The 23,022-nt window shown below is 43.4% G+C and overlaps 1 protein-coding gene across 3 annotated transcripts in view; it reads left to right on the top strand.

Annotated features, from left to right (window-relative positions):
• Positions 1-23,022, top strand: part of MCPH1 (microcephalin 1) — a 254,860-nt gene that overhangs the window by 226,115 nt on the left and 5,723 nt on the right. For all 3 annotated transcript variants that reach the window (XM_074329290.1, XM_074329291.1, XM_074329292.1), the window contains one exon: positions 18,198-18,240. In XM_074329290.1, coding sequence (XP_074185391.1) covers positions 18,198-18,240 — 43 coding nt within the window. The remainder of the gene's footprint in view (positions 1-18,197; positions 18,241-23,022) is intronic.

A 23,022-nucleotide genomic window follows, 5' to 3' on the forward strand; every position in this document is an offset into this window, starting at 1 on the left:
GGCTGGCACGATCCCAGTTCACGAGCGTGCCAGCCCTGAGTGGCCGCCGCACTGCTGTGCGAGCTCCGTTTGGAGCACCTAACTTGACACGCTGGCCATCAGGTGCCGATTAAGCTGTAGTGACTGATAACAGCTTCAGAGAAGGAAAACAGGCCGGTTGAAGTCACTTCAATACACTTAGTTGTTACCATGTGAATGCTGTCAAAGCAAAATGCTAGTTTTGAGATTATTTAGATTAGAATTAACTGATCATATAATGCTACCTCCGCCAAACAAGATAAATGATCCCTTGCAGAGAAAAACAACACATAATCTAAGTAGAATGGCTGTGTGCATCTCAGGAAACAGGGATCCTCAAAGTCGTAAGTACAGTACTGCCTCTCCCCCCCCCATAAAAAGCAGACAAGATAAGTTAAAATCATGTAAAGAATTAATATCCCACATAACTTGAATCATGTTAATACAGTAAAACTAAGCTGTGGGGATTTGGAGCAGGAAGTGGGTTTCAGAATGTTGCTTAGATTCACAACTGGAACACTACAGCCTACTAAGAAATATGTCACATTATTTACTGCTTTCACATTCAGTAAACCTTCAGTGCAGCGTGATATTCAGAGACAGGCATGTCATAGTTCTTGGAACTCCCTGGTCGCTATGGTTAACCAGAAACCCTTTTTGACTTCGATCCTGTTTGAAAAGAATCTTCCAAAAACCTTTTCTGTTTTCTTGTCCTAGTAAAAAGTACAATGTACTCACCAGAAAAGCTTCAGTCCAGAGCCTCAGTTACTGAACCATGCTATGCTTGTGGAAAGTCTAAGCGATTGGGCTGGATTTGTAACAACCCTGGAAAACAGCCTGTTGCTTGTTTGATGGATGTCTGATAGGAATACTCTTCTGAGTCAACATGTGGGAAGTCAAGCCAAGGGGCCTACTGGAAGCTGCGCCTGACTTCCAGCCCAACAAATAAAGGTCCCCTCCAGTTTCCTGGTTTCATCAAACATGAAGCAGCAATTTGACATGGAGGTTTCAAAATGTAGATGCAATCCTTGCATCCGAGAAGCACACGGACGAGGATAAACAAATAGCTATAACTGAGTCTGTCACAGAGGTGTCTTTAAGGTACAGTGAGGACAGGCGTTAAATCGGCTAAGCGCGGCGGTGGGGGAGAGCAAGAGGGAAGATGGCACTTCAGCTGGCCTTGAAAAACGTCTGAGATTTCTGCACAGAGGGAAGATGGTGGGGCAGCCATTCCGGAAGAAGGAAACAGCATTGCTAAAGGCATGCAGATGTCACTACACGTGTGGCACTTGGAGGAAGTAGTGATTTTTCCATCTGTACAGACTGGAGTGTTTGGTTTGAGATGCAGAGAGTGTGGTTATGATGCCAGAAATGGAGACTGGAACAAGTTAGTGAAAGGCTGGGTACTTCATGCTAACACAGTTTGTCTTAATTTAGTGAGCACTGGAAAACCACCAAAAGTTTCTGAACAGAAAACCGGTGTTCAGGGAAGGTCATAGTAGGAGTGAGGTGGAGTGATGGCTGTGTGGGGCGAGACTGGAGGCAAACGGGCCTGTGAGGCTATTGCAGGAAACTGTTGAAAGATTCTGAGTGTCTGGGCTGCGCAGAGAGCAAGGACGGAGAGGGTGGCAGAGTCTGTGAGAGTTTTTGAGGTAGGGCCCAAAGGACCAGTTGATTGCCTGATTTAGAGTAGGGCTTCTAAGTGGACGGAGGGACAGTTCACTTCTTTTAGCTGGGGCGGAGAGAAGGATGATGAGGCTTAGGAGAGAGAATGTGTCTGGACAGTACTAAATAACACAAGTGTTCAACATTAAACATGTTGGTTTGCAAATAGACACAGACAGACCACAAAACCCATTCGCCACAACCAGCTGAGAAGTCTGAATATGTGCTGTGCTGCTTGTATTTCAGGCCTCAGTTCCCCCACGACCTCAGGGCTCCCCTGGAGTTTGCCCAAGCAGAACCCCATGAAACAACGGATTTGTGGCTCCGACTGATTTCCCAGTGGAGGCTCAACAAGGAATCTTTTCTGATTCTATGAAAAAATATGGTGGCTGAGTTACCGTATTCTGTTTGGTGGGTGTCATCTTTCTCTCTCTGTTCTCCTGTGCTGACCACGTGCAATTCCTCAAGGCCTCCACCTACACCGCCTCCAACCGCGTTCCTGTCTATGATGCCTGCGTGAACACAAGAAGATTTCATGTGCCGTGCAAATCATCCCTCCGTGCAAGCTAAGAGTTCAATCCCAGCTCTATGCCAGGCTTCCGCGATCACTACCAATGACCGTATAGCTCTGCCAGGTTGCTTCCTGCCTCAACAACAAACAAACAAAAAGGAGCCACTTTCTTGTCTGAGCCCATGAAAGAGTTTTATCACAAAGATTTAAGCGCCATGTATAATCAATTCCCCATGTAAAACTGGGAGGATAGTTTCATGATGGCTTTGGCTGTACTGTTAAATCACTTTGGTCTGAGGTACAGTAAGCAGTGTGATTCCTTCAAAGGTTCTGCCAAAGCAGCCATGGGGGTAGAACACATGAAAAATCAACCCAGCGCGAAACAAGATTTGTTGGGATATGGAATACACATGAGGCCAGGGACAGAAAGAAGAGAGATGGTGGAATCATTTGTTTTGTCATGATTCTAGTGCCGTGGATTTCCACCCTGGCTGTGGATTAGAGTCACCTGAGGAGATTATTTTCCCCCCACAAAAAAAACTGTGCCTGGGCCCCAGTCCCAGAGGTTCATTAGGGTCCCCCATGTGCACTTCATTTTTCTGGTGTCTTATTCATGACACAGGAAAACTAATGACCTTTCAGGAAAATCTGAAAATGGTCACAAATGTGCACTCATTTAGCTCACATGGAATACCCAGAGTGCACCAGGTTTGCAGGGGGTTGGGGGGGTACAACATGGCATGTGCTCTAGGGAATTGATGCACACTTTTGTTTTTTTAATTCCATTTTAAAAAATTTAAGTATAGTTGGTCTATAATACATATTGTGTTAGATTCAAGTGTACAATATAGTGAATCAACGTTTTCATATCTTATAATGTGATCACCCCACTAATTCTAGTAATCATCTGTCACCATGCAAGCTTACCACGATCATATTGACTAGCGTGCCCTTCAACTTTTTTACCCAACCCCCACCCTCCCATGGCAATCATGTTCGACCTCTGTTTCTATGAGTCTTTTGTTTTGTTTTGTTCTGTTTGTTGGTTTCTGTTTTCTAGATTCCACATATAAACAAGATCATATGGTATTTGTCTTTGCTTCTGCACAGCGAAGGAAACCATCAACAAAACAAAACACAACCGACTGAATGGAGAATATATTTACCAATGATACATCCAATAAGGGGTTGATATCCAAAATATATAAGGAATTCGTACAACTAAATAACACAAAATTAACAATCCAATCAAAAACTGGGCAGAGAACAGAAAGAGACATTTCTTCGAAGATGACAAACAGCCAAGAAACATGAAAAGAGGCTCAACGTCACTAATCATCAGGGAAACGCAAATAAAAACCACAATGAGACACCACCTCACACCTGTCAGAATGGCTATTACCAGAAAGTCAGCAAACAACGTGAGGCGAGGATGTGGAGAAAAGAGACCCCTCGTGCCCTGTTGGTGGGACTGCAGATTGGTGCAGCCACTGTGGAACCAGCCTAGGTGTCCATTGATACACAACTGGAAAAGAAGAGGTGGTGGAATCATTTGTTTTGTCATGATTCTAGTGCCGTGGATTTCCACCCTGGCTGTGGATTAGAGTCACCTGAGGAGATTATTTTCCCCCCACAAAAAAAACTGTGCCTGGGCCCCAGTCCCAGAGGTTCATTAGGGTCCCCCATGTGCACTTCATTTTTCTGGTGTCTTATTCATGACACAGGAAAACTAATGACCTTTCAGGAAAATCTGAAAATGGTCACAAATGTGCACTCATTTAGCTCACATGGAATACCCAGAGTGCACCAGGTTTGCAGGGGGTTGGGGGGGTACAACATGGCATGTGCTCTAGGGAATTGACGCACACTTTTGTTTTTTTAATTCCATTTTAAAAAATTTAAGTATAGTTGGTCTATAATACATATTGTGTTAGATTCAAGTGTACAATATAGTGAATCAATGTTTTTATATCTTATAATGTGATCACCCCACTAATTCTAGTAATTACCTGTCACCATGCAAGCTTACCACGATCATATTGACTAGCGTGCCCTTCAACTTTTTTACCCAACCCCCACCCTCCCATGGCAATCATGTTCGACCTCTGTTTCTATGAGTCTTTTGTTTTGTTTTGTTCTGTTTGTTGGTTTCTGTTTTCTAGATTCCACATATAAACAAGATCATATGGTATTTGTCTTTGCTTCTGCACAGCGAAGGAAACCATCAACAAAACAAAACACAACCGACTGAATGGAGAATATATTTACCAATGATACATCCAATAAGGGGTTGATATCCAAAATATATAAGGAATTCATACAACTAAATAACACAAAATTAACAATCCAATCAAAAACTGGGCAGAGAACATAAGAGACATTTCTTCGAAGATGACAAACAGCCAAGAAACATGAAAAGAGGCTCAACGTCACTAATCATCAGGGAAACGCAAATAAAAACCACAATGAGACACCACCTCACACCTGTCAGAATGGCTATTACCAGAAAGTCAGCAAACAACGTGAGGCGAGGATGTGGAGAAAAGAGACCCCTCGTGCCCTGTTGGTGGGACTGCAGATTGGTGCAGCCACTGTGGAACCAGCCTAGGTGTCCATTGATACACAACTGGAAAAGAAGAGGTGGTGCATATGTACAATGAAATATTGCTCGGCCAGAAACTAGAATGAAATCTTACCATTTGTGACAACATGGATGGACCTAGAGGGTATTATGCTCGGTGAACTAAGTCAGAGAAAGACAAATGCCGGCATGTCTGAGAGACAGCTCGTGCTCCTCAAGATTTCCCTTGTGTTTCTGAAGCTGCAGTTGGGATCAGGCCTTAGTTTATGTGATTTAAGCACACATGAGCCCACCGCCCTCTCCCCCCCAAAAAAATATTACCAAATCTCAAACACACTAGTCGGCCTGTAAAAGGAGAAGTAGGGGGTACACATCCCCACCCCTGAGCCAGCTAAGGGCCCGGGAGCCGCCGCAGTTGGAAAAAGGCATAGCGATGCCAGGAAGGATTAACAGTAACCACAAGGGGTCTGTTTTCCCCCCATAAAAACTTCTGTCATGGCAAAGAGGAATGATGACGTGGGGACCTTGGCTGGCAAGCGCTCAGAGCTGGGAACTGTGACTCCCAGGCCACCACCAGTAAGCACAGCTGGGATCCACGAGGAAAGAGAAGCCACTCTTGAACTTCAGCTCCGGGGACCCCAGCTCCTGCCCTGACTGCCCACGCCTGCCTGCATAGCACCTCCGCTTCCGGCTCCCGCCTGGTGGCATTCTGGACTCAGCCCCCTGTCATGGAGAACCGGTGACCGGCCCCAGCCTTTCCTGATGAGACCAGGCGAAGTCTAGCAGACAGCCGCAGCCAAGATTCAAGGACAAGACACAGAGAGGTAGAGGCGACGCCCCTTGTCCTCGTCACAGCTCCATCTACTGGGGATCTGCTCACTGGGCCCGGTGACGCCTCTGGGCCAAGTGCTTTGTGTCCATATCTCATCTGGACGTGGAAAGGCCAGTTCACTGTGGGAGTCGTCTTTTCTGCAGAGCCCACAGCTTCTGAGTGGGGCAGCGTCTCTTCCTTAACCTGCCTGGACTTCCTTCCAATACTCAGGGTGGGGGCTGCGGGGTTTGGAATTACAGGTGTTACCTGCAGTCCTGGGGGCTTGTTGTGAATGGGATGGTCTCGTCATCCTCAGAGTTTAGTGCAGTCCTGGGGGGGGGGGAGGGGAGGGAGACGAAGCTCTGGAACCAGAGGAACTTTAAGGATTACCTGCCCCGTCTTTCCTTTCAGACCACAGGAAACAGACTTAGCGATGCTAAGTGATTGTCTAGAATCACTCGAAATGTTGATGGCAGGAATAGAGTGAGGATTCCAGGGCCTAACTTGCCACCCCAGTTTCCATCTGGTGAAGAGAGTGTCGTTTCCACGGAGACCAGTCAGGTCCTCAACAAAAGAAACCGAGGGTGTTGAGGACAGGTGCCAGCGGTGCCGACCGACAAACCACACGGCCACAGGAAGCCAGTGCTCAAGTGGAGCTGCGACAGGAAGCAAAGAAGGGACAGTGGCGTCAGAGGTGGCGTAAGGCAGCATGTGACTAAGTGACAAACGGATGGCCTCAGCCACTAGCGATTTGGGAATCGAAAAGAAGAGGTCGCTGGCACAGGTGGGTGGAAACGAAGAGGCTGGGTGGGGTTCATCCTCAGCTTACGAGGCAGGACCATCAGGTTCCCAAGGAGGCTTGGGGTGTGCTCTGGCGTGACCCCCGGATCCGCCCAGGCAGCAGAATAGAACTTAAAAAATGGAGCAGTAGATAAAATGCTTCTGTGCACTGTGCACACACAATTGCGCTGTGGTTCTGCTGTCTACGCTGCTTACCACAAAGCACGGGTTCTACAGCGTCTGCTTAGAGAGCCACAGTACTGATCATGAATAACCCCTAGGCAGGTGGGATTTTGTGGGGGGCGGGCGTGCGCCAAGAAAGCTGAGGCAACGTGATTTTGTTGTTTTCCTACCACTGTATTTCTCCCTTCTTAATTATCTCTAAAATATCACACAGCCAAAGGTTACATTATGATTAAGACGAGCGTTTCCCTTTGGCTGGAAGAAGTTCATGCTTAACACTTGAACACCCCAGGAAGGCAACCGATTGTATTCTCGGGACTTGCAGCTCTCCCTTCCCTCCAGATCGCGGCCTCCACCCCAGCCAAGCTCTCATGAGCTCTGAACATTCTCCTACAATCCCTGCCTAACTTGTCTTTTCCCTCCAGAAAACATAATTAAGATAACACAGTCAAGTTCCTAAGGGTCCCAATATTATATAGTCCAAGCTTCATATATGCAAAGCCTATGTCACATGTTAAAGGCTGGCATTTTCAGAAATTGGTATTCTTCAGAGGAATGTTTCAAGTCTGCTGTTTGAGGCTTGGTAATTTGACCTGGCCTTCTTTTTATTCAACTTAATCAACCAGTGTCGGAAATTCATCCGTTAGCACCCCCCCTGCTCCCCCACAGATTTTTGTAAACCCTCTCTCCTTCCTACTTTTCATTAGGTAGCCCACATGCTACAGACAGAATCCAATTTGCAGTGAAGTCAAAAACACAAGAAAACCAAGTAAGAATCACTTAATCAGGAAAAACATTGCTCTTTAAGATTTAGACCGTTTTGTTTCCCTTAACCAAGATGTATTTATTGTCATTTCCAGAATTACTCTTCTAAGTATCTGGTTATCATAACCACAAAAAGACAGCTTATTAGTTTCAACTGCTGGATAAAAGCATACAGCATTTTCAAGATTTCTGGTTTCACCCTTTTAACCCAAAGAATAACTATAAATAGATGGTAAAGTCTGGGATTTCCACAGCTAAGTGCTGCTATAAATAGTTTTAAACATTTTCCCACTTCATGCTTTCTAAAAGAACATTCTCCACTTCCTTTCTTGGATAACCTCTGGGAATAAAGCAAAATCACATTCAGAACTTTACTGAGGAAGCTAAACGAAACTCTTAATGAACCTCTTAGCAACTTTAACGTTCCTCAGATACCCAAAGACCTGAAAATAAAATGATTTCACAAATTAAATAGTTCTGAGAAATGTATGCTTAAACGAAGCTTTTAATATCTCCATTCATTCTCTCTCATTACTAGGAATTTTCTTTGGGGAAAAAAAAAAAAAAGCCAAAACTTGGATCCCTCACTTAACAGTTGTTAACTGAAATTTAATTTTCTTGAGAACCCAGCTACACTGAGAACTGTAGTGTCTACAAAATGAAAAAAATCTTTCGACTTTCCTTACACATTATCCTCCAGTAAAAAGTGTATTTCTGGTGTCCAAAGTACTTGTCTGCTTTCTTCACGAATATTCATAAAGCACCCTGCAGAATACACGCAAAGCTTCTAAATTCTTTGAAAACCCCTGCACTAAATTTTCCCATGGTCACGCCTGGGACAGTGAGAGCCAAGCGCACAGAGCACGCTGGAGGGGGATGGCTGCGTTCTAGCGCCCTCTGCTGGTGGTTATTTTTGACTGGGAAGAGAGGAGAATTTGTCTTCTACATGCTGGGAAATCAAGCACAGAAAGAACAGGGATGAGAACAGGTAATGTTAGTAAAACTTACACCCCTGTTTTACATGTTGGTAAAAAACAAAAGAGGGTGGTCAATGAGAGGCTATAATTTTTTTTTAATTAGAGAGTTATGAAAATAGACAGTTTTAGCAGTTTTATATCGACATAAAATATTAAGCAAAAAGTACAAAGTTCTCATATATCCCCTCACACACCACCTAGTTTCCCTATTTTTTTTAACATCTTACGTTAGTGTTGCACATTTGTAACAGTTGCTGAGCCAATATTAATACATTATTATTAGAGTTTATAGTTTACCTTAGGGCTCACTCTTGGTGCTGACATTCTATGGGCTTTGAGAAATGTGTAATGACCTGTACCCGTCATTATAGTATCATAGAAAATAATAGTTTTACTGCCCCAAAAATCCTCTCTGCTCTTCCTATGTATCCCTTCCTCCCCCCAGCCCCTGACAACCCTTGATTTCTTTACTGTCTCCATAGTTTTGCCTTTCCTAGAATGTCATCTAGTTGGAATCACACAGTATATAGCCTTTTCAGGTGGGCTTCTTTCACTTAGCATTTAAGATCCTTCCATGTCTTTGTGGCCTGATAGCTCATTTCTTTTTTTCTTTTTTTTTTTTTTTCACTTTTAACAAGGTTCCATTTATTTAAAAAAAAAGAAGTTATCCAAAATTAATACATACCTGAAAGTATTTTCTGAGGGAACTACTCAGCTAAGCTACGGTATTAATACTCACAAGGTGGTTTTAAAGAACAATTGCTTGTAGATACCTTTTAAATGGACATTTTACATAAAAAGTTAGTTTATTATACACGCAAGTAGTGCTTCTCAAAGGGTAGCACCATTTCTTGGGCTAAGGGAGTGGAAACAAATCATCTTAAGGGCTTTTCAAACTGCAACACTATCCACCCCTGGAAAAACATTCTAATACACACGTCTGTTGTTGTTGTTTTTTTAAGCATCCTACAGACTTTAAATTCTAGTAAAGTAAACATCAGTCTTTAATATCCCACATAGATAAAAATTTCTCTGGGGTCGCCTCTTTTATTCAGAGTAAAGGGGTCTTAAAACCCCAAACAGAAAACCACTGTATTTTATCCTTAACCATATATGGTCAGTTTCTGGCTCTGAGCTCATAAAGCACCCGTGTGAGGGAAGGACCCAAAGCTGCTAAAGAGGCCCTGGCTGGGCTGAGCTCGCTGTCCGTTACAGCCCAGGAAGCTGAGTGGTGGTGACCTGTTGCACTTGGACCTTTTAGTGTGTTTTCTCCTTCTTTTCCCCTTGGTATATATAGTAAGTGGTTAGTATAGTTATTATTGTCTATTAGCACAGTAATATTGTCGATACAGTTAGTATATTAGTCAGCGTAATTAGTATAGCTATTGTTTGGTAGCACAGTTGGAGAGCATAGCATCGTCAGTAAACGTAGTTAGCGGGTCACCATGTTATGTGACATCACAGACATCCGTGTTGACGGGAGCCCCTCAGTGCCCATTACGAGCTCCAGGGAAGCCTCGGAGAGGGCACCTTTCCCAAGGTAGTCTTGGGCAAGCACATTCTCACGGAGACGAAGGTGGCTGTGAAAATCATCCACCAAGAGGTCAGCTACAGAATGCGCAGATCCCTCCTGCACGAAGTCCGCTGCATGGCCGACTTGCACCATCTGAACATCGTCCAACTATTCCACGTGATCAGCTGGGAGGAATCCTTCTTCCTAGTCATAGAGCTCGTGCCTGGAGAGGACATGCTGAGCTTCCTGCGTGACAATGGCCGCATGTCAGAGGACACGGCCCGTGGCGTCTTCCGGCAGCTGGTGTCAGCAGTGCACACTGCCAGGAGAAGGGCATTGCTCACCGGGACCTGAAGCCAGAGAACGTGCTGTTAGACGCTCAGATGAATGCTAAGCTTGGAGACTTTGGACTTGGAGCTTCCTCCAATGTCCATCAACTCAGCACGTCCTGTGGCAGACCCTGTATGCAGCCCCAGAACTGTTCCTGGGCCAAACATATGAAGGTCGTGCCGCGGACATCTGGAGCGTTGAGTGCTGCTGTACCAGATGCTTACGAACGCCATCCCTTTCGAGGCAAAGAGCTGGAAAGAGCTTACGAAGAAGACAGGCAGCGGGCAGTATGCGGTGCCTCCCTATCTATCCATTGACGTACAAAACTTCCTCAAAAAACTGCTAACCCTCAACCCTGAGCAGAGAGAAAATCTGAAGGCCACATCCTTGGCTAAACGTGGGCCAAGAGGAAGAACTGAAGCCTTACGTTGAGCCCCCCAGTGATGTCGTAGACCCCTCGGTAATAGAAGAATCTGGGCTTTCGTTGAGAAGACGTCAAGGACACATTGTCAAACAAAACCTACAATAACAACATCGTGGTAGTGTACCGCAGCTTACACACACAAAAACCAAAACTCCAGTATCGCACCATCAAGGTAAAGCCCTCCATCCTCCTGAGTTCCAGAGCCACAGTCCGTCCCCAGCCCAGGAGGTTCAATCCGAGCGGTCCAGTTCCCAGCAGGCAGAGCAGCAGCCTATGGACCATGAGCCAGGCCAGAAGGCCCAGGAGTCTGCCAGTCCTACAGCCATCCTGGTGTCTAGCACCACCATTTCTGAGTCCAGGACCACCAGCCCCCCATCCAGCACGGGATCCAACACTGCCACTCCCAAGCCCAGCTGGGGGTCCAGGACCACCATTCCAGAGCTGAGCTGTGGCTCCAGGACCGCCACTCCCGAGTACAGACCAGGCTCCAGGACTGCCACTTCTGTGACCAGCCGGGACTCCAGAACCACAACTCCCGAGCTCAGCCCTGGTTCCAGCACCGCCACCCTTAGCCCAGCCCCCCCAGTGTCACCCTGGGGATTCTCTCTCCAGCCACAGCACCAGCAGCAGCAGTGGAAACCCAGAAGAAATCAAGCAGGGCCAGCGGCAGGTCGCTAGGAGATAGTTGAACTTTTTAAGAAAACTCTTCTGTCTGCCACCCAAGAAAGGGTTCTGCAAACGCAGTCAGGTAATAAAGCCTCTTTAGATTTTGTGTGGCAAGGCAGGGCTACAACAAGACTCTGGGGAGGTCAGGCCGGGCTCCCTGCATTTTAAAGGCTGAACGGGACGAAGCTGAGGTCCAGGGACCCGACCCGACCATGTGGTGGGGGAGATCGGCCAGAGGCTGGGTGCAAACTGAGATGGCAGCAGTACAAGAAATACACATGGTGTGTGCAAGGAGCTGTGGGCGAGAGGACGTGGTCCAGCGGACATGGAGATGTGCAAAGTGCCGTGGCGTTCTCTGCGTGGGATTCCCAGCCAGGGTATCTGGCATCGCCGTGGCATCCAGCATCGCGGGGCCTTCAGAAGCACCTCCTTGGAGGACACAGCCTGGAGATCCCTGGGAGACAAGAGGAGAGACCACCCTCGCTGCAGGTCCACCACTTCGGCCCCCAACTGGGTGAAACTTCAGAGACTGGACTGTTTTTCCTGAGGCCCTTCTTCCCTCCCCTGCTCTGTGAGAAGGAATGGTTCCTATTAAAGTACTTGGTTTTCCAAACCTTTCAATAAATGTCTTGCTTCAGAAGATGTATTGGATATTCTTGTTTTGCATCCTCCAGTTTGAGGAGTGTGGAGTGATGTAATACTTGGACTTAATTGACACAACTCTGCACCTTTGCAAGGGGTACCCTCTTGGTCTTCTGTTCCCTTGGCTTTGAACCCTCAGCTCCCTTGTCCATTTCTCCTTTGTGGCAGGATGATGTTGCTTGCTCACATAGCACACATGCTGCCTTCTTCCTGTGGATGCTCAGTTGGAAGGAATCACAGTTGGTCCAAGTCGGTTATGGCAATCACTCCCCTCCCCTAACCCCTTGCTAGCGACTGGATGAGGCAGGGACTCATGACCCAGTTTTGGCCAATGAGATATTATAGGAAGTCCACAGGGGCTTCTGTGAGAGATTCTCCTTCCTGTGTGCTCAATGATGTCAACAGGAATCCCCTCTCCTGACCTGTTGGCTTTGCCTCCTTCCCTCTGTGCTGGCGTCGCTCTCAGGTGGTCTTTCCCTTTACGAAAGCAAGATGCCCACCAACTGCCACAGGATGACGTCATATCCTGTCAGCCAACGGAAATAGAGTGTCTCTTCCCCCAAGATTCCAGCACTGTCTGAAGATGTGCATGACATGAGCTGCCAACAGCCCCACATGCCCTTCTTCTTAGAGGTCAGAGCATGGTTGGGTCACCACTATTGGTGAGAATGGAACATTTCCCTGAAGTGTGTTGGAGCCCGGAGCAGGAATAAACCCAATGGTTTAACACTCCATTCAGCACAATCCTTGTCTAGATTCTACCACCAGCTCAGCTGAATCAAAGAATGGAGTCTAGAGGAATGGCAGCAGCGAGGTGGTCTTCTTGAGCTCTCCTCCGGAACGTACCACAAATTGAACATGTATAACCCATCCAAGCACTCTGCTCATCACACAGACCCTCACAGGAGGACTACTCGAAGGTGGGCAAACAGGTGAGCAGGGGAAGAGGGAAGGGAGCCGTGTCGAGACGCAGGGGAGTGGGCAGGGCACAGACCAGAGATCACAAGAGCCAGGAGATGGGCTCTTTCTCTGTGTCCCACAGCTGATCTTCCTGCGGAGAGAGCAGGGTATCCCGTGTTTGAGGCAGTAACCTCAGCGGAGATCTCCAGCTGGGGCCTCGGGCAAACGAAAAAGCAAAAGCCATACCTGGGCCCCTTCCCCCACTCTCCCACAGCAGTCCTAGCCCCACCCTTCCAGAGTCTCAAGCTGGTCCCTGAACTGAAGAGTATGTCAGATGACAGAGGAGCTGTGCTGCTCAGGACCTGGAAAAAGCTGCTTTGCAACTGTGACCTAGGGCAGAGGCTGGGAAGAATGTGACACTGCTGGACTGTGAGACGGCAGACACCTCCCTTCCCAGCCCCCACCTTTTCTGGGTGTTGCTGCAAAAGGACAATTACAGCTGCAGAGACACACGCAGGGGTTAACAGCAGGGGACAGAGGCAGCTCTGGGCTTTCAGCAGCTCAGAAATCTCAAGCCCTCCACACACACACCCCCACACCCTAAGACTCAGGAGACCTGTGCACAGGGAAGAAGCCCATGTCCCGGTGCCTGGCTGTGGTGCTCTCAGCACGCCGATCTCATTTCTTTTTATAACAATAATACCACACTGTCTGGATAGACCACAGTGTATCCACTCACCTACTGAAGGACGCCTTGTGTACTTCCAAGTTTTGGCAATTAGGAATAAAAACAGATATAATCATCTATGTACAGGGTTTTGTGTGGACATAAGTTTTCAACACCTTTGGGTAAATACTAAGGAGTGTGATTGCTGGATCGTGTGGTGAGACATATAGAGAAGAATGACAAGCTGAAGACATACAGATAAAAGACAGTCATGTGAATGGACTAAGCCAAAGAATACCAAGGATTGCCAGCGAAAAGAGGCAAAAGATTCTACCCTGGAATGGTCAGCGAGGGCACGGCCCTGCCATACCTTGATTTTGGGACTTCTGGCCTCCAGAAGTATGAGGCAATAATTTCTATTTCTTTAAGCCAACCAGTTTGGGGTACTTTGTTATGACAGTACTAGGAAACTAACACAAAGTCTATTCCTAGTTTGCTGGCACTTTTTTGTTTTATAAATCAGGAACAGATATTGAATTTTGCTGAATTCTTTTTCTGCATCTGAACATTTGTTTTTTCTTATTTTTCAATGTGATGAATTACATTGAATTTCAATTTTTTTTCAAAAGATAATTTCATCTATTGAGATGACTATGTGTGCTTTTTTCCTTCTTCTGCGAATATGGCAAGTTACACTGACTGACGTGACTGTTGGGCCAGACTTGCACTCCTGGAATGAACCTCCCTTGCTTGTGATGTATTATCCTTTTCATATATGGATAGATTTGATTTGCTTCTATCTTGCTGATAATTTTATGACTCTTTTCCTGAAGCATATTGGTCTCTAGTTCTCTTGTCTTTTTTATGACTTCTGTATCAGAGTAATGCCTCGTAAAGTGTATTGGGAAGAGATCTTTCCTCTTGTGTTCTGGAAGAGATTGGTAGAATTCACCAATGAATTAGGTCATTTAGCCTTGGTGTTTTCTTAGTGGGAAGTTTTGTTTTGTGTTTTTTTTAAACTACAAATCCAGTTTTTAAAAATAAATATGGAACTATTTGTTTCTTTTTGAGCAAGGTTTGGTAGCTTGTGTCTTTCAAATAATTGGTCCATTTAATCTTAATTGCTAATTTATGAGGATAGAGTTGGTCATAGTGTTCGCTTGTTCTTTTGATGTTTATGGGATCAGTAGTGGAGTCCAGTCTTTCATTTCTGATACTTGCAATTTGTGTATTCTCTAATTTTTTCTTGATCAGCCTAGTTACTAATTTATTAATTATATTGATCTTTTTAAAGAACTAGTTTGGATTCAATTTCTCCTATTGTCCATTTTAAACTTTGTTGATTTTTGCTCTTTTCTTTATTATTTTATTCCTGCTTTGGATTTAATGTACTCTTCTTTTTTCCAGTTTCTTTTGCATACCACAAATATGCTATATTGCCTTTTCAATTCTATTCAATTTAAACTTCTATAATTGTCCTAGAAATGTCCTCCTGGCCCATTAGCTATTGAGAAGTACATTTTTTAATTTACAACTATTTGGGGATTTTTTTTCAGGTATTTTCCTATTATTGATTTCTAGTTTAATTCTATTATGGTCAGTGAAAAAACTTGAAATGCTTTTTGTACTTTTAAATTTGTTAGGGTATGTTTTATGGTCCAGAATAAGGTCTGTTTTGGTGAATGTTTCCTGGACACTTGAAAATAATGTATGGTCTACTGTTTTTGGCAAAGTATTCTATAAATATGAGTGAGATTAAGTTTATTGGTAATGTTTTTCAGTTTTTCTACATCGTTGCTGATTTTTGGCCTAGATCTGCTCTCAGTTACTGAGAGAGGTCTTTAGGTCTCTAAGTACAATTGCAGATTTTCCTCTTTTAAACTCGATAGATTTTTTTAAAGTTTTTACTTGGTCAATGTGGTAAAATATACTTGTGATAAAACTTACCATTTAGACATTTGTAGGTATACATTTTAGTGGCTTTAAGTACATTCCCAAGGTTATCCAACCGTCTCAACATGATCCATTTCCAGAACTCTTATTAACCCAAACAGAAACTTCGTAGCCACTAAACATTAATTCCCTACCCCCCCTCCCCATCATCCCTGGTAACTTCTATTCTGCTTTCCGTCTCTACGTAATTGCCTGTTCTAGGTACTTCATATTAATGAGGTCACGAAATATTAGTCGTTTTGTGTCTGGCTGGCTTCTTTCACTTAGCATAATGATTTCAAGGTTCATCGAGTTTTGTAGCCTTTAGCGAAATTTCATTCCTTTTTAAGGATAAATAATATTTTGGTGTATGTACATGCTACTTAAAACAAATAATCTCACTTGTTCATGGATATTAGGTTTGCTTCCGCCTTTTGGCGGTTGTAAATGATGCTGGTGTGAACATTGGTGTACAAATATTTGTGGCCTTGCTTTCAGTTTTTTAAAATATATACCTAGAAGGAGAATTTCTGGATCATATGGTAATTCTGTTTGAGGAACCACCAAACTGTTTCCCACAGTGCCTGCACATTTTACATGCCCATTGGCAATACACAGGATTCGCATTTCTTCACATTCTCACCAACTCTTGATTTTGGGTTTTGGTTTTGTTTTGTTTTTTAATAGTCATCCTATTGGGTGTTAAGTGGTATTCCATTGTGGTTTTGATTTGCATTTCCCTAGGGACAGGTGACGTTGAGCACCTTTTCATGTGCTTTTTGGCCATTTTTATATCTTCTTTGGAGAAATGTCTATTTAAGTCTTTTGCCCATTTTTTAATTTGGTTGGTTTTTGTTGTTGAGTTGTGGGAGTGATTTGCAAATATTTTCTCCCATTCTGTGAGTTGCCTTTTCACTCTCTTGATAGTGTCTTTCAAAGCATAAAAGCTTTAAATTTTGATGAAGTCCAATTTATGCATTTTTCTTTTCTTGCCAGTGTTTTTGGTGTCCTATCCTAGAAATCATTGCCAAATCCAATATCATAAACATTTTCCCTGTTTTCTTGTAAGAGTTTTACAATTTTAGCTCTTACATTTAGCTCTTTGAACAACTTTGAGTTTTTGTATATTGTATAAACGAAGGGTTCAATTTCATTCTTTTGCTGGTGAATATCCAGTTTTCCTAGCACCATTAATGTGAAAAGACTGGCCTTTCCCCATCGAATGGTCTTGGCATCTCTGTCAACAATCAGCTGACCATATGCAATAGTTTATTTATAGGCTTTCTATTCTAGTCCATTGGTCCAAATGTCTGTTCACTTGCCAGTATCACACTCTTTGGATGATTGTGGCTTTGAAATGAGGAAGTGAGAGTCCAACTTTGTTCTTTTTCAAGATTATTTTGGTCATTTGGGGTCTCTTGAGATTCCAATGAATTTTAGGATGGGCTTGTCTGTTTTTGTGAAAGAAAAATAACCTTTGGATAATGAAAGGAATGGCATTAAGTCTGCAGATCACTTTGAGTAGTATTGTCTGACAGTTAGCGTATTAATTCTTCCAGTCCATGAACATGGGCTGTCTCTCGATTTCTTTAATTTTTTTCAGCAATTTCTTGTACTTTTCAGTGTACAGGTCTTTTATCTCCTTGGCTAAATTGATTCCTAGGTTTTTTTGTTTTGTTTTTTTCTATCATAAACGAAATTGTTTTAATTTCCTTTTTGGATTGTCCTTGTTAGTATATAGAAATGCAATGGATTTTTATATGTTGATTTTTGTATCCTGCAACTTTGTTGAATTGTTTATTAGCTCTAACAGTCTGTTGTTGTTGTTGTTGTTGCTGAAACTTTAGTGTAATTCTATCAGATTTGCTTCATATATTTTGAATCTCTGTAGTAAGGGGCACACACATAAGATTGTCTTATTGGTGAATTGACCTTTTTGTCATTATGTATTTTGTTTTTGTTTGTGATAATTGTCTTTCCTCTAAAATCTACTTTTTAAATATTAATTTGGCCTTTCCAGCTTTCTTTGGATTAGTGTTTGCATATTACATTTCCCATAGTTTTACTTCTGACCTGTTGCTATATTTAAAGTGGGTTTCTTATAAACAGCATATACTGAAGTTTTGTTTGTAAATTCAGTGTGAAAATCTCTGTGTTTTACTGGGTGTGTTTATACTATTTACATGTAATATTATTGATATGGTTGAATTTAGGCCATTTTATTTTTCTATTTGTCCTTTTTGTTGTTGTTGTTGTTCCTGTCCTCCCCTTCCATGCTTTTTTTGAATGTATTATTAAAAATTTATTTATATTCCATTTATTTTTATCTTTTTAATAAAACCTTTTCATTGCTTTTTTCTTTCTTTCTTTTTTTTTAAACTGGTGGCTCTATATGTTACAACATACTTTTATAATCTTGTTACAGTTAATTTCTCATTTTAAGCAAACCACAGAAAGAAGCCTTGCTAACATATCAGTATCTTATCCCTCATCCCTTTTATGTCATTGTCATATGTCTTATAACTGCAAACATTGATAACCTCACTATACAATGTTATATTGTTTGCTTTCAATCATCATACACATTTTAAGCAGCTAAAAGGAGAAAAATACTTTATTATATTTGTCCAGATATTAATAATTTCTCTTCATTATTCTGGAAGTTCTATGTTTGCCTTAGCCTGTAACATTTGCTTAAGCAGCTGGTTACTGGTGTCAAATTCTCTTAATTTTCTTTCATTTGAAAATGTATTTTGCGTTCTTTTGTGAAGAACATTTTTGATTCGTATAGAATTCTGGGTTCATAGTTTCTTGTTTTGTTTTTCCTTTCAGCTCTTGGAAGATGTTCCATGTCTTCTGACCACTCTGGCCTCAGGTAAGAAATCTTCACTAATTCAGTATTTTTCCCACTATATGTAGTGCTGTTTTTATCTACTGCTTTTCTCGTCTTATTTTTCTCTTATTTTTGCTTCCTCTCTGTCTTCCTCTGTGTCTTTCTTTCTGTCTCAGTCAGTCTTTCTCTGTCTTTCTCGCATACCCCCCACCACAGCTTCCATCCTCTTTCCTTTTGCAGTTTGATTATATTGTGTCTTGGCGTTGTTTTCTTCAAGTCTTTCCTAAATGAGGTTCATTGAGGTTAATGTTTTCTCCCAAATGTGGTAAGTTTTAAGAATGCCATTTTTAAAAAATAATTTTTCTGCACCAATCTCTTACCTCTTCTCCTTCTAGGTCTCCAATGAAATAAATGTTAAAAATGTTGATAGTGCCCCACGGGTCTCTAAGGCCCTATTAACTTTGTTTTGAATCTTTGTTCTCCCTATACTTCAGATTGGATCATTTCTATTGATTGATTTCTAGTGTCTTTTTCTGATATCTCCATTTCACTATTGAGCCCATCAAGTTAATTTAAAACTTTTTGTATTATATTTATTTTTCAGTCCTAAAATATTGTTATTTTTAAAAATAGTTTTAGTTCTCTTTTGAGAACTTATTTTTACCTTTCATCTCTTTCAAGCATTGTTATAAGACTAAAGAATTTATCTACTCATTGCACTATCTGAGTTATCTCACTATTGGCATCGTATTCTCTTTTCCCTTGAGAAATGGTCATATTTTCCCGGTTTGTTTAGATCAAGTGATTCTGCATTATATCTGGAACACATTAAGTATCGTGTTGTGATCCTCTTGGTCCTGTTTAAGTCCTTCGGGAATGCTGATTTTGTGTTGTCTGTTTAGCAGGCACTCAGCCAGGTTAGGTGGAGACTGCAAGTTCCTTTTTGCCTCCTGTGGGTAGTATTTCCTATGACAGTTTACTTTTCCAAGGCGTTCCTATTTTGTCTTTGGGTCTGTTACGTGCATTCACAGCTCTGGACGAGCGTAGGACTTGTACAGATTCACAGACAGACTTAAAGGATGACCTTCTCCAACTTACTTCTGTCTGGGGTTCCCCTGACATTGTCTGATTCCCCGGGGCCTCTCTTCCCAGTTCCTCTGGCCACAGAGATGGTTTTCTCTTGGAGTTGTAGGTACCTATTCACACCACCACAGCGGTGTTTCTCTGCAAGGTGAGCTGGCTTCATGGCTGGACCAAGAGAGAATGAAAAATGTAAAAAGAAAAGATTATCCACCCACTGCATTCTTTAGCTCACTGGGGCCTCTTTCCTTGGTTCTTTGGCCAGAAATCCAGGGTCTTTCTTGGAGGCTGTCTCTCTGCACCCATTGTGTAGTTCAGCAATCAAGTTGCCAGACAACCCTCAGGTGAGAAGTTAGGAGACAAAAAAAGCCATGGACACCCACTTGTTTTGGCCATGTTTCAAGCATTTATTTCCCTCCCCGTTGCCTGCTGTTGTTTACTCTTTCGTCTCTAGGTAGTTGCTATTTGTCGTCTCTTAGCTGTAGTCAATGAGGGACTTAGGTGCTAAGAAACGCTTGTTGAATAAAATGATAAGTCTTCTCCCTTCCTGGTCTGTAAGCGTCCTGAAGACAAGAACCATGTCTGTCTTCCCCAAGTGATATCAGTCCAGTGTGGAAATATGGTTAAGGTCTAAGTAGTTATTAAATTAAGCGATAGTGGGCAAGAGACTGAATAAGAAAATACAGACGTGATTAAAAAAGGGAGAACTTAACGTAAAATATGTGTAGGGAGTTCAAACATGAGATAATGTTGTAAGATAATAACATATCTTTTGCTTCAGACATGAGATTAATGGTGAAAACTCTGTAGACAGACCAGGGTTTTGAAAGATTTAAGTGGAAAGATTTTGCAGTTGTAATATTAACTAATAAATAAAGCTCTTGGCAGAGAGGACAAATCTGAAAGTAATATAGTATTCAGTAAACAATAGAAATTGGCATGGATTTCCAAAAGAGAAAAGACAACCACTTAAAAATATAGGCTTTAAGTTTGGTAAGAAAAATAATAATAGAATGTGGTATGGAAAATAAAGGAAGAGAGAAAGCTTATTATCCCCTCTGAACAGCACATAACAAAAGGCTTGAAAGCCAGAGACAATGGGAGCTGTGCTAGAAGGTGTCAGTGCTTGTCCAACTGAAGCTATTGGAAAGATTCTCAGAGGCCGGATAATGAAATGGTCACAGGCCAAGGCAAGTGACACATATCTAGGGTCCTCAGAACAGACGGAATGACATTATATAGGATGGCTGTAGACATCCCCTGGCAGATAACAAGGGGAATTATTATGGGGATTCTCTACTAGAACAGAAGAGTGATTAATGCTTAGTCACAAATAGCTGTAGCTCAGTCAAATGGTCTGTCTCCAGTGGTAGTGTTTTCTTTACAGAAATGAAAAAAAAAAAAGAGGAACAGGAACGTTTCCAAAATACGTATCTTTCAACACAAAAAGCACAATGTGTTTAAATGCCATAAATTATTAGAAGAGTAGAATTAGAGAAATGGTATGACTGAATCTTAGCAGTCGTGTTTCAGAAATGTTAAAGCAATTGGTAAGAAAAATAATGTTAATAATTTTCAACATTTGTTTTAAAGCATGAAAGGCCTTAAGCACTGAGTAAACAATACCATCACCATTTCTAGCAAATGTGAATATTACTAGATTATAGACCTAAAGGAAAACAGGTTGCGAGTGGGAGCGGCGCAGGGGAGAGGAGGCCCTGAGACGACAATTCCCAGAAAGGATGCTGGAAACCCTCCCACACCCTGGTGACCTGGTCACCTCGCCGACCAACTCAAACACACACTTTTCTTTGAAAATTCATCACTTAACTTGAAAGTGAGTCTTAAAATGTGATTTTTGTTCTACTGGGTGAACTATAATAAAATGGAAGTCAAGGTACAAAGTTCAGTATAAAGTCAGTTTTACCTGCCAGGGTGAACAGGAGTGTATGAAGCCAAATTCAAATCTGCATGAAAATATCACAGATTTCCCCTGTACGTAAACACACGGGCCACGTGCAGATATAGCGTGAGAGTGAAGGAGTGGAAACCGAAGGCTTGTAGCTTGGTCCCAGCGTCACCTACTACCCGCTGTGTGACCTGGGCAGACTCCAACTTTCTTGTGCTCAGAGCCCTCATCGCTAAGATAATAGGCTGGCTCAACATTCCAACGGCCCCTCCTAGCTCCTCTCCTAACTTGGATGGGTGGGATGTTTCTCCTTTTACCACAGAAAGTAGAAGGATGCATATTTCTGTGCGTGCAGATGGCATGGCTTATACCACACACTAGGAAACTCCAAATAGGTAACTAGCCCTGCAACCTAACTACCACGAGGAAAAAGAGCTAGAGGTCACTTATCCTAAAGCACAGTTAGTTGTCACTTTCAGTAAGTACCTTCCAGCCCGTGACGAGCTTTCATGTAATCATCACATAGCGCAAGGCAACTTAATCTGTAATCCAAGTATGAAAAGACCACCTTATTCTGAAAAGTGTAAGTTCCTTTGTTAAGGTGCTGACGTAGCAATATCCTGAACTCACGTCCTCCCACAGACACACCAAATCTACAGCTATATGTGGAACGATTCCCTCTGAACACTAGGCAAGCAGCTCCTTCACACCAGCAACTGAGAAAAGTGCCACATCAAGGTGGGTAGGAGAGGCTGAGACGGCCTCAGCGTAAGCCACGTCCCTAGGGGGGCAACCCACCATTGGGAGGGAACCTACAGACCCAGAGCTCCCTGAAGAGTGAAAGCGTCCGTACCCCACATCAGGCACCCCAGCTTTTAAGAGCTGCACCAGAGAGATGAGTCCCCAGAACATCTGGCTTGAAAAACCAACCGGTCCCATGTCCACAAGACCCAAAGGGCTACAGTGGATGAAAACCTGCTCTTAATGAGGTTGTGCTCAGACTTGCCTCCCCCCAGGGCCCAGCACCGAAGCAGCTACCTGAAAGCACCCAGAATGTATGTGGAGAAGATTTATTTTCTAATCTTAAAGCAGCAGCAGGATGGGTAGGGTGCCTATTGGGGTACTCTCTGGGGGCAGAGGCGCTGGCAGGCCTTTCTTGCTCTCTCCTTCTGCCTTGCTAAAGCCAGTGGGTACCATGTTTGCATGCTCACTCTGCCTTGCTCAGACTTGGCAGGCACCATGATTGTTTTTCCATCTCAGGTACCATCTTTGACATTTTGTACCCTCGTTTTGGGGGCTACAGCCTAGGGGACACCTGTTGATTGCCTGGTTGTCAAGGCCAGGGCAGGGCTGTGTTCCAGGGTCCTATGAGACTGTAAGAATCAGAGAGACAGGTCTTGGCTGACTACCACCCCAAGGTCATCCAGAAAACAGGCCTGTTTGCTCATCCAGGAGCTTTGGTCTGGCCCTTCTAAGGGCCCGTGGAAGTGCTCTAATGGAAGGCCGGTGGACCCGATCTCCACGCTCTCCTCTGCCTCACTCCAGCCTGCTGGTGTCTCACAGAAAGGAGCTTACATCCTTGTCCGGTGCCCTGATTTTCGCAGCTGCTGCCAGAGGACACCTCCATAGCACCTGGCCTGGAGTCCACAGGGCTTACAGTTGAAGGCCAACAGGAGTGTGTGTGTGTGTGTGTGTGTGTGTGTGTGTGTGTGTATATATATATATATATCTTTGTACTTTAAAAGCTTCTGCCTGAGGGTCTGGCTTCCAATCGGCCTGCATCTAGGTGCTGAGAGCCTGCTTTGGATCACTGACGGGTCTTGGCTTACCCTCCA

The sequence above is a fragment of the Rhinolophus sinicus genome, linkage group LG04 (genome assembly GCF_036562045.2).
Source record: "Rhinolophus sinicus isolate RSC01 linkage group LG04, ASM3656204v1, whole genome shotgun sequence".
Taxonomy (NCBI): domain Eukaryota; kingdom Metazoa; phylum Chordata; class Mammalia; order Chiroptera; family Rhinolophidae; genus Rhinolophus; species Rhinolophus sinicus.